Raw genomic sequence first — 12,076 nt, 5'->3', positions numbered from 1 at the left:
TTTATTTCTTGGAATTGTGCGTTTCTTGTCGTTTCATTGACTGTGAGCACTGTGGTGTGGTTTCCTGTTCTGGCTGTGTGGTATGTGAATGGCAGTTTTCAGCCATAACCAGCCTGTTTTTTCCTCACACCCTCATCCACCACTGAAGGCGTCAGCCTCAGACAGGAAATCAAGTGCACAAAAAAATCAGACAACAGAAATATGAAACCGTGGGTTTGTCTTTTAATCATTTTAACATAACACATTACAAGTCAAATGGTACAATGTACTGTACAATAAGTAAATAGGTTTGTTGTAATGTCATCTCTTTGGATCAACCAATATACATATCTGTCAACTGTACAATGCAGCAATTGACTGCAGTTGAGCTGTGTAACAAAAAGCACACTGTTTGTCTCTGCTATGCATTTCTTTTGTACAATTCGTCCTCTCCTTGTTATCTAAAATAGTGTAAGGATGAATTGTCCATTTTTTGTTTTCACCTTTTTATTCCAGAAGTCATGGTAATAAGCAAGTACTAAAAATTTAATGACTATGTTTGCTAAACAAGTTACATAAAAAGCTTGGAATGCAAGACTTACATTAAGCTACAAAATATAAAACTAAAGTGGATTTTGTCCTCTGCAGACAGTACCCATTTTCTCACTATAAGCCGAATGAGTGTTTTATTTAATAGTTTTTCTTTTTTTAATTTTCTTAATCTAATTTCTTTCTTTTACCTTAAGTCGGTTACCTTTTATAATTTCCCTTAATATTTTTATTAACCAACTAGTATTTGGGGAATAAAGGACAAGTGCATCCCTATAGCAGGTACAGAAGGAGAAAAGATCATTTTAACTTGGTTAATTTGTCCTCACCTTGCGAAGTCTTTTTTTTATCAATAGGTTTAAAATACCCCACTGTCTTACCAGAAGAAAACCTGTACTACTGATAGTTACCACTGAAAACGAATAACAGATTCTGAGCTCCACTTATGCAGGCAGTTATTATGTAAAACTTCATTTAAACCAAAAGTGCTTGTTTTGGGGCAGAGACCTGGGGGCAATTTCTAGTACACCAGTTGAACCTGCCAGCTTGTTATTATTGTGTTGATTGTAAACACCTCAGTCATAGCTGGAACTGGAAAAGGTTTCCCTATTTTTCTTTTGTTTGTTGCAGTGATGGTGGTTTTCTGTCAAGTTTCAGACTCAGGAGAAATGAGAAATATTCTCAGCCACTTATATACTGTATATGAGCATAGTCTTCACTGTCTATTTTAGAATTAAAGGACTTCATTAAATGTGTGACAAGACAATGGGGAAAGGGCCAATGCAGTTAATTAGAGAAAAGCTATCAAAAAATACTGTTGCTCTTTTAGAAAAGGAGGAAAACAATAATTACATAAAGATGAATCAACTCTACACATCAAACTAATGGCACATACAAGATCAAATACAAAAGTTAAAAACATACAAGACTGAAAAATACTCTTTTTAAAGGTTTGAAAGTGCTAGAATTCAGATCAGCTCACAGAAAACCTGGGGAGGACAAACTCAGAAATTGCCAAAAGCTGTCTTTTATTCGCATCAAAAATGTATTCTCCTGTTTCTTTAAAATACATTAGGATTTTCTAGGAAAAATGAAATGCTTTGATAGCTTCTAAATGAGTTCAAGCCAAATGAAGTTTAATTCTTAAGAAATATTTAATCATAGACTGCTTAATACTTTTCAGTCTGTGCACTTTTGTAATGTCCAGTTTTAGGAGGAAAGTTCATTACACTTTAAATGTGAACTTTTCTTTTTACTATTATTATAATTAAATTATGATGATTATATTTGGACATGTGAAATAAGTGTGAAACATACAAATTGTTTAAAAAAGTCATGTATCAAAATTGATAGCAGGGGAAGATCTCAATTGAAATAAGTTTTTGGCTTACCTCTTGTCCTGTATCTCAGACTATTATTTCAAGAAATTGTTCTTACAGTATAAACAACATTATTTCAATTATTCTTTAGTTAGCGATTGTGCAAATAGAAGTTTCTTCTCCCCAGGTTTTTGCTTTTTTTAAAAAAAAAAAAAAAAAAAAAAGTAAAAAGAAAAAAGAAATGAGGTGATGCGTTGTGTTGTTTTGAGGTCCTGTTTCAACAAACAGAAAATAATATAATGAGAAAACGACTAGGCAATATCCCAATCAAATGTCCCATGCTTTGAATGTCAAAGACCAGGCTGGTGACTTCTTTGTTCTAGAAACTGTCTCTTTTCACACCCTTTTCATAAAATGTTCATTTGAATCAAAGCAGCTGAAGAACAGAGAGAAAATGGACAAAAAAATTAATGTGTACTACTGTGCATGTTTTCTGCTAAAAGATCATTTGCAGTTTGAAATGTTTTCAGAGTGGTCTACAGTTGCTGGCAACCATAGCACAAAAGCAGCATATTATTTAGTCTCTTCTTAGTTCTGTGTTGTGGCCTCATGTTTGTTTACAAAGGTTTTACCTTTCTATAGTCTTTCCAGCTTGTACGATATTCACATTTACTATCAAATCAGAGATAATTCGCTGAATGGATTTACTTAAAGGATGAGGTGGAGAGAGAGAGAGATGAGAAATCCATTTGTTTGTATCAGGTACTACTTTCACTGCTTTAAATGTTTCTATTACCTGTTAATTCCCCACAATTCATCATCACATGGCCATTTGTAATGAATGAACATTTGGTAGAACTTGTGCAGTCCATTTGCTGTAAAATGGCATCTTATAGGAGATTATAGGAAAAATAAAAACTCATATCTGTTATATTCTATTCTCTTGCTTTTGTGATGTTTTCTTAATATTACTGGTTAGTTCCCCCAAACATAAAAACTCAATCATTCACTCACCATCATGTCGTTACAATCCCATATGACACAAAAGAAGACGTTAGAATGTTTCAGACTGATAGCCTCAGTCACCATTCACTTTCATTCTATGAAAAAACAAAATCGTGAATGGTGACTGCTTACCATCTCCTTTTGTGTTTCACAGAGGAATGAAAGTCATACAGGTTTGGAACAACACAAGGATGAGGGAGAACTATCCCTTTATTAACACTACAGCTGAATGTACAGCAATTTGAATTGTGGTGTCAGCAAGGGCATAGATTTGGCTTGAACATTATGGGGGGTTGCAACGTGAAGCATTTACATGTTTCCATTGATCATGGTATAAATTCTGGGGGGTTGTACTTGCTTGTTTTGATTATTGGGGAGGTTACTTTCCCCCCATTCCCCCCTTGGAAACTATGCCCCTGGGTGTCAGCCATTTGACCAAGAAGAACGTGTCTTTGAGAGGGCCTTAGAAACTGTACCACCAAACACACCCATAGACAGCATCAGTCAGGTTTGTTCAAATACTGTAAACAAAGGGCACAAACTGAAACTTGGATCACATTATGGGCCTCTAGTACATGCTCTAAAGATTAAAGACTAGTCCATTCTACTGGATTATGCCACTATTAGCCTGTTTATTACATGTAGTTAAAAACCCACCTTATTAATCTCATTTGACGCACATTAAAAAGTGAAGGAAAAAAAAGCTAAAGGGAAAAGCTAATACTTCATCCATTTTTGATCAATATGATGCAAGATACATAATAATGTAAACCTGCTAGACATTTAAAAAAAAAATCCATCTGCATTTTTTAATACAACTATCTAAATTATAAAATTTACTGAAAAAGACGCATTTATAATATATATATATATATTTTTATGTGGTACTTCGTACACTGCAAAAAAAATATTCTTGCTTTTTTTGTTTTTTTGTTTTTCCATTCACATATATCAGGGTTATCATTACAATGTACGTCTCTCTCTCAAATAAACAACCGCCTAAATACAAAATATATATTTTTTCTTTTAAAATATATGTCATGATCTGGTGGGCAGGATCTGGAAGTTAGAAATTGTCGCCATGGAGACTTAAAGGGACAGTTCACCCAAAAATGAAAATGTTGTCATAGTTTACTCACCCTCATTTCATTCTAACCAAGTATTATTTTGATTTTCTTGAAACACAGAAGGAAGAAGCAGAATGTCTGAGACTATGTTTTCCATACATTGAAAGTGGATGGTGATTTATACTGCCAACCTCCAAAAGAGCACCATTAAAGTCTCATAAATGTAGTCTATATGACGTGTCTGCTATATTACAAGTCTTCTGAAACCATACAATAGCTTTGTGTGAGGAACAGAGTGAAATTTTATGCTGGTATTCACTATAACTCTACCATAGCTCTAAAAGGTAATTTGTGGTCATGTTGATTTCACATCAGGCTTGGTCACATGACATGACTGGCAAAACATGTCCAAAAGCTACATTTTTCAAGCTGCAGGCCAGAGACCTCCAAATGAGTGTTGAATCTCCAAAAGGGGGTGTGGTTACTCCAAATGGGGGTTGCGACAACTCAAAAAGGGGGTATCACTTTCACTCACGGTTAGGGAAGGTTAGGGAAAGGGTTAGGTAAGGGGCTCCCTATTTCTTTAATGGTGGCTTGGAGCTCCCGCCCCCTTTTGGAGCAATGCCTGCAGCAATACCCTTCTCAAATTTTTTTAATGCAAAAGTGCACATGAGATTTTAAGCACTGGTGGAGATATTCGTCATACAAACCCATCTATGGCTTCAGAAGACTTGGAAGTCTTTTGGTCTTCCTTTATGGACTAATTTTATAATACTTTTATATTGCTTTTTTTTGTCCTTGCCAGTATAAATCACCAATCACTTTTGTCGCATGATAAACACAAGCTTGGACATTCGGCCTAACATCTCCCAATATGGGTTCGGAACAAAATAGGGGTAAGCAAATGATGACAAAATGTTCATTTTGTGTAAATTATTCCTTTAAAATTAGTGCTGGAAGGAGGGAAACCATCTTGAAAGTCTCAGATGGCTGTGGAGTATTCAAAGGTACTTGGAGATTATTTGAACTTTGTGTGTGTGTCTAATGGCAGTCTCTTTTCAGAAACCATAAAGGTAGAGTGGGGAAAGGGAGGGGATTTCAGTGGGTCACCATGGTAACCCAAAGAGGTCAAGTGCCTTCGGCTGTAAACAAAGTGCTTTTTTTGAGAAAAAATGTAAACCTGTAAGATTTTAACGTATATATATTTTTTTGCTTTAGTTCTGTCAGTGGTCACATTGTACCAAATGATCAAACTGTGCAGTTTTTTGCCATCTTCGCCTCTCGAATTTCAGTCCCTGTGTTTCACTCTCGTATAAGCTTAGTTCTTTCTGACGTGAATTAATCTGTACTAAAACAAATTAAAATATATAAGAGCTGGAAGAATACTTATTTTTTTAAGATAATATTTTCATCTAATGAGGTACACTGTATTATGTTTGAAATGGCTTTTGAGGTTGTTCAAATATTCAGTCAATAATATTACCTGTGATAATAATGACTCTTGTATTTTTACTCAGATTTAAGCTTTTGTGCCAATTTTACACCAATTTTACTCCTTCATTCCTTCACTAATTCTTCCACTCCTGGCCATGAAGACGGTTTTAGTTTAAGGGCAAACAACTATTACCTGACTTTACACTTAGTAGAATAGAGACAATATAGCAAGTCAAGTCTCACATTTGGAAACAAAAAAATTAATTCTTAGATCACTTCAAACTAGTCTTTCAGACAGAATATATTTTCTACATTAATCTTTTCCTTTTTCTACAAGTATTATTACTTTATAAAGTATGCAGTACCATGCCTTAAGGCCTACTGATGCTGCTATCTAACTAAAAAAATCGTGGGAGAGGTTCAAAAGGGTATTAAAATCATAGCTAAGCCTAAATAAAAGTTTCATGATATTTCCTATGCTTGTTTTCCTCCAGGCTCATTAAAAAGCACTTGTGCGCTTTTGTTAAGGCTTCTATGTGTATAAGTGTTTTAACTCCCCACCCCTAGGGGGAGCTCTAAAGCTCCTCTGCCCTGAGCCCCTGTGTTGGGCTAGGTTGGGGTGGGGACCTCATTGAAAGGCCTGGTGAAAGCGAGGCAGAGTGGTCGTACTGAGGCTGGAGCTGAACACTGGTGGGAGTGGGTGCAGAGGCCCGAGACCGAGGCCCCCACTGGAGCCTGGCTGCTCCTGAGGTTGAGGTTGCAAAGAGGTAAGAGGCACCACAGCTGTGGTAGTGGCAGCGAGTGGTTCGGCAGCATGTGAAGATGCTGACGATGATGAGGAAGTAGAAGAGACAGTGGAGGAGGTGGAGTAACCCATCACCAGTCCTCCTGAACTCATGGGGGTGCTGTAGGGTGGCAGATTGAGTGGAAGAAAGCCCAGCAGATGAGAGAAGTCCATGTTAGCAGCACAAAATGACTCAGCAATGAAAGCAGGGCTCTTGGACATGAGGAGGTCCCCACAAAGGTCATCCGACAATCCTGGCGGAGGTTCCAAACCCTCCTTATTGGGTGAAGTTGCTGAATGGGGGTCGACTGAGGGCAGTGGTGGAACTGGGAGCCCACTCTGTAAATCCATCAGGAAACTCTCCATCTCCACCTTAAGAGGCTTCTCCAGCAGGTATGAGGTAGATCCTAGCTGATACTTGGGCGGTGGTTGCGGATGCTGCTGTTGCTGGTTCGGCAAGGAAGGCTGCTGCTGGTGATGGTGTGGAGGTGGGGAGTGGTGGTGATGGTGAGGGTGGTGATGATGATGATGTGGGTGATGGTGGTGCAGTGATGATGGAGTTTCCATGTGGCAGCCCATCCCAATTGCAGTGGACAAAGACCCAGGAACTAGCGAGTGATGGTGGCCCACACTCGGACTGGACATGGCCTGGAGATGATGAGGGTTGTACATGCCCATGGGGAAAGGGGTAGCACCGGGGAAAGTCTTTGCCATCATCGAGTCCTTGGTAGGTCCCATGCTACACATCATAGGGCTTATTTCTTCTTTTACAGCACAAGTTGAACCAGACCCAAGTAAACCCAACATATCCGGAGGTTCCGTCTTGACCTTTAGCAGCTCCTGCGAGTGGCTCTTCTTGACATGCCGTGTCAGATGGTCCTTCCGCCCAAAACGCTGGGCACAGTACTGGCACAGGAAGTCTTTGCGGCCCGTGTGCACCACCATGTGTCTGCGAACATCCTTTCGAGTGTAAAAGCGTCGATCACAGTGGTCACAGGGGTGTTTCTTTTCCTTGGCACCACCAGAAGACTTGCCTGAGTGGCTCTTGAGGTGTTCTAGGAGTGCAGGCGTGCTTTCGTAGCTTTGCAAGCACACCTTACAGGTCAAATCGCCAGCTGTGGCTGAGTGAATGGCCATGTGGCGCTTGTAGCCCAGCTTCGTGTTATAGTGTTTGCCACACTCCTCGCACTTAAAGGCCTCTTTGTTGGGGTCGTGAGTCTGCAGGTGGTTTTTCAGGTGATCTTTGCGGTGAAACATCTTCTCACAAAATGAGCACTGGTGAGTCTTCTGTGGAGAGTGTGTGGCCATATGCCTACAAAGGAGAAAAAGACAGTCTTTAACCAAAGACTGCTGCAAATAAGCACATTTCTATTAAAATACTGTATTCACTGTGTTCTTGTCAGCAGCGCCAGCGTAGCCAGAAACAAGGAGAAAAGTTTGCATCAAGACAGACGTGATGTTCGCATATTATCTAATGGGAACATTTACTGAACGAATAATTGAAATCTAAATGAATGCATACACTCAATCAATAAGTCGAGTGTTGTTGAAGGAATAGCTCACCCAAAAATGAAAGTCCTGTCATAATCAACTAACTCTCATATCTTTTCAAACCTGTATGACTTCCCGGTATGATATCCAGGTCTGTCTATTTAATACAATGGTTTAAAAAGGGACCCTAGAATTATCATTAAAGTAGTCCATACAGCTCGTGCATCATACTCCAAGTTTCCTGAAGATATTTTGGTAGGAAACGTGAGTCATTGTTCACTGAAAATCTTGACATTTGTTGTGCATTCATGAGTGCATGAGAGAAGTTAGTTTATGGTGGCACGCGTTCAACTAAGAGCTTGCATTGTTTTTAGCACTACGCTACTTAAAATCACTAAATGACTAAAATAACTTTAGCACTGGACTCAAGTGTGTAGATTTGGCTTGGGGGGGGCTTTGCAGCATGAAGCATCTACATTAGGTTGGTATAAATATTGGGTGGGGGGGGGTTGTACTTGCTTGTTTTGATTATTGGGGGGGGTTACCTCCCCCCCATCCCCCCTGGAAACTACGCCCCTGACTGGACTACCTTTATAATATTTTGGGTCATTTTTAAACTTTAAAGTGAGTCACTATCCATTCCCATTGTTTTGAATTGACGGACCAAGAAATTCATTAAAACAACTCCTTTTGCGTTCTGCAAAAGAAAGAAATTAATTCAGGTTTGGAACAACATGAGGGTGAGTAAATTATGACAGAATTTTAATTTTGGGTAAACCATTCTTTTAAATCTTGGTCAAAATCATAGCACTGACATACCTAAAGAGCTTATATTTGGAGCTAAAAGCCTTGGGGCAGTGGGGCTGGGAACAGTGAAAAGATTTCTCTCCTGCGTGACAGAACGAGTGGAGCCGGAGCTTATCTTGCGAACTGAAGAGGGCACCGCACACCAAACACTCGTTCCCACTGCCTCTCCCTTCCCTCTCCCTCTCTCTCTCGTTCTCGATCTCTCTTTCCGTCCTCCCTGCAGCGGGACCTCCAAGCAATTTGGTGGCGGCTCTTCGTTCCTCGTCCTCCAGCGTCAGTGTGTCAATGTGGTGAGGGGCATCGGCGGCAGCTGCTGCCATGGCAGCCCTAGGGTGCCGTTGCCATTGAAACTCTGCCGTGGCTACCCTGCCTTCCAGGCTCTGGTTCAATCTTGCGGGCGGCGTGTAAGGTAATGGGTATGCTCTTAAATCGTCTGCTATCTGTACATATAAATGTGAACAACATGTATTACAACAAGGTAAATTGAATGCTCTGTTAGTAGTAGATGTAATTGTGATATGCATGTCATTAATATTTGTTGTTTTTTCTTGTCTTACACATAGGGAAACAGCGAAACACGGTGCTTACCCTTTTGTATGTGCTGAAAACTTGTCTCCCAAAAGAAAAGTGCTTTTTTCTGTCTTTCCCTTTTAAATACACGTTCTCATCCAGTCCCACCTGCCATAACTGGGGCAGAGTAGGTGGCAATAGTGCTCAACATCATCTTCAGCCTTGCGTAAAAGAGAAAGAAGATATATATTAGTGATGTTTGTCTTTAAAAATTTTACATTAATTACATTTATATACACTGGCGGCCAAAAGTTTGGAATAATGTACAGATTTTGCTGTTTTGGAAGGAAATTTGTACTTTAATTCACCAAAGTGGCATTCAACTGATCACAAAGTATAGTCAGCACATTAATGATGTAAAAACAGCACCATCACTATTTGAAAAAAGTCATTTTTGATCAAATCTAGACAGGCCCCATTTCCAGCAGCCATCACTCCAACACCTTATCCTTGAGTAATCATGCTAAATTGCTTATTTGATACTAGAATATCACTTGCCATTATATCAAACACAGTTGAAAGCTATTTGGTTGGTTAAATGAAGCTTAACATTGTCTTTGTGTTTGTTTTTGAGTTGCCACAGTATGCAATAGACTGGCATGTCTTAAGGTCAATATTAGGTCAAAAATGGCAAAAAAGAAACAGCTTTCTCTTGAAACTTGTCAGTCAATAATTATTTTGAGGAATGAAGGCTATACAATGGTTGAAATTGCCAAAAAAACAAAACAAACAAAAAAAAAAAACAAAGATTTCATACAAATGTGTACACTACCGTCTTCAAAAGGACAACTGTCTCTAACAAGGACAGAATGAGATGTGGAAGGCCAGATGTACAACTAAACAAGAAGATAGGTACATCAGAATCTCTAGTTTGAGAAATAGACACCTCACATGTCCTCAGCTGACAGCTTCATTGAATTCTACCTGTTCAACACCAGTTTCATGTACAACAGTAAAGAGACGACTCAGGGGTGCAGGCATTATGGGAAGAACTGCAAAGAAAAAGCCACTTTTGAAACAGAAAAACAAAAAGAAAATGTTAGAGTGGGCAAAGAAACAGACATTGGACAACAGATAATTGGAAAAGAGTGTTATGGATCTTAACCCCATTGAGCTTTTGTGGGATCAGCTAGACTGTAGGGTGCATGAGAAGTGCGATCAGTTGAAAGCCACTCAAGTACTTTTGTTGAATAAAAGTACCAATTTCTTTCCATAAGTGCAAAATCTGTACATTATTCCAAACTTTTGGCCACCAGTGTATATATATATTTAGAAGATTAAATCAAATTGAAAGCAGGATCTGAAATTCACCAGGGCTCAGGGCAAAAATGCATCTGATGGTGACAAAAATGCCCCAGATATTTCAAATATGGGTGGGAAAAAAAGCCCCCTTAGTGAATCCTGCTGTTTCATCTGTTATACACTGTGTTCATTTTTTATGTATTTCATTACCTAGCAGAGTGTTTACTGAGCTTTGTTTATGTGCATGCATTATTTATAGATACTTTTGGATTTGATGTTGATTTTATCCAACAACCATTTTTAACAACCATAATTGTTTAGATTGAGAATTCATTTTATTCCAGTGAAGTATTTGACTTAGGGTGTTTTCACACCTAGTTCATCTGAGCACTCCAATCGCAATTAGAGCGGTATAACGTGTATATGTGAACAACCCAAGTGGTCTCAGACCCCACTAAAAGGACCCAAAAGTGAACCGGTTCGTTTGTGGGTCCTTTTGTTGTTCGATTGATTTGTGCAATGTAAAAGCGAAGAGGTACCAGTCCGCTTTGCATTTTATGACATAAGTACCTCATGGCTTGCCATACATAGCTGCATTACATAGTTCATATTCCAGTCACAATTTACTGTCCACATATGGGAATTTTAAGCGAATATAGATACACCACGTTTTTGTGTCTCATGTTCGATTCTTGTTGTATTATTTGAGCACTTAAAATGAACAGACAGGCCGCATTCAGAGCAGAGCAGTGTTAGGATGAACCGCTTTAAAGTGCTCTGATGGGCGTACCATCTACGGACCAAACTCCCAAGAAAATGCAAGTGAGGATTTTTATAGTTTCACTTTAATTTTATTTGAGCAATGGCAAATGTAACATACACACAATGTACAGTGCATCCGGAAAATATTCACAGCGCTTCACTTTTTCCACATTTTGTTATGTTACAGCCTTATTCCAAAATGGGTTAAATTAATTATTTTCCTCAATTCTACAAACAATACCCCATAATGACAATGTGAAAGTTTGTTTGAAATCTTTGCAAATTTATTAAAAAAAAAATAAAAATAAAAAAATCACATGTACATAAGTATTCACAGCCTTTGCTCAATACTTTGTTGAAGCAGCTTTGGCACCAATTACAGCCTCAAGTCTTTTTGAGTATGATGCTACAAGCTTGGCACACCTATTTTTGGGCAGTTTCTCCCATTCTTCTTTGCAGGACCTCTCAAGCTCCATCAGGTTGGATGGGGAGCGTCGGTGCACAGCCATTTTCAGATCTCTCCAGAGATGTACAGTCGGGTTCAAGTCTGGGCTCTGGCTGGGCCACTCAAGGACATTCACAGAGTTGTCCCGGAGCCACTCCTTTGTTATCTTGGCTGTGTGCTTAGGGTCGTTGTCCTGTTGGAAGATGAACCTTCGTCTCAGTCTGAGGTCCAGAGCGCTCTGGAGGAGGTTTTCATCAAGGATGTCTCTGTACATTGCTGCATTCAACTTTCCCTCGATCCGAACTAGTCTCCCAGTTCCTGCTGCTGAAAAACATCCCCACAGCATGATGCTGCCACCACCATGCTTCACTGTAGGGATGGTATTGGCCAGGTGATGAGCGGTGCCTGGTTTCCTCCAGACATGACGCTTGCCATTCAGGCCAAAGAGTTCAATCTTTGTTTCTCATGGTCTGAGAGTCCTTCAGGTGCCTTTTGGCAAACTCCAGGCAGGCTGTCATGTGCCTTTTACTGAGGAGTGGCTTCCGTCTGGCCACTCTACCATACAGGCCATATAGGTGGAGTGCTGCAGAGATGGTTGTTCTTCTGGAAGGTTCTCCTCTCT

At 39.4% G+C, this 12,076-nt stretch overlaps 1 protein-coding gene across 6 annotated transcripts in view; it reads right to left on the bottom strand.

Annotated features, from left to right (window-relative positions):
* Positions 1–2,058: 2,058 nt before the first annotated feature.
* Positions 2,059–12,076, bottom strand: part of LOC127418729 (zinc finger protein PLAGL2) — a 64,123-nt gene continuing 54,105 nt past the window's right edge. For 4 of the 6 annotated variants that reach the window (XM_051659463.1, XM_051659464.1, XM_051659466.1 and 1 more), the window contains 3 exons: positions 9,024–9,166; positions 8,448–8,875; positions 2,059–7,449 (listed from right to left, as the gene is read on the bottom strand). In XM_051659463.1, coding sequence (XP_051515423.1) covers positions 5,982–7,449; positions 8,448–8,755 — 1,776 coding nt within the window. In that variant the 5' untranslated portion in view covers positions 8,756–8,875; positions 9,024–9,166 and the 3' untranslated portion in view covers positions 2,059–5,981. Of the gene's footprint in view, positions 7,450–8,447; positions 8,876–9,023; positions 9,167–9,929; positions 10,015–12,076 lie in introns of all 6 variants that reach the window. The other 2 variants (XM_051659465.1, XM_051659469.1) reach the window with 1 other exon arrangement.

Source organism: Myxocyprinus asiaticus, chromosome 28 (genome assembly GCF_019703515.2).
Source record: "Myxocyprinus asiaticus isolate MX2 ecotype Aquarium Trade chromosome 28, UBuf_Myxa_2, whole genome shotgun sequence".
NCBI classification, from domain to species: domain Eukaryota; kingdom Metazoa; phylum Chordata; class Actinopteri; order Cypriniformes; family Catostomidae; genus Myxocyprinus; species Myxocyprinus asiaticus.
The sequence above is the reverse complement of the archived record's forward strand: the minus strand, read 5'-3'. Positions and strand labels throughout refer to the sequence as shown.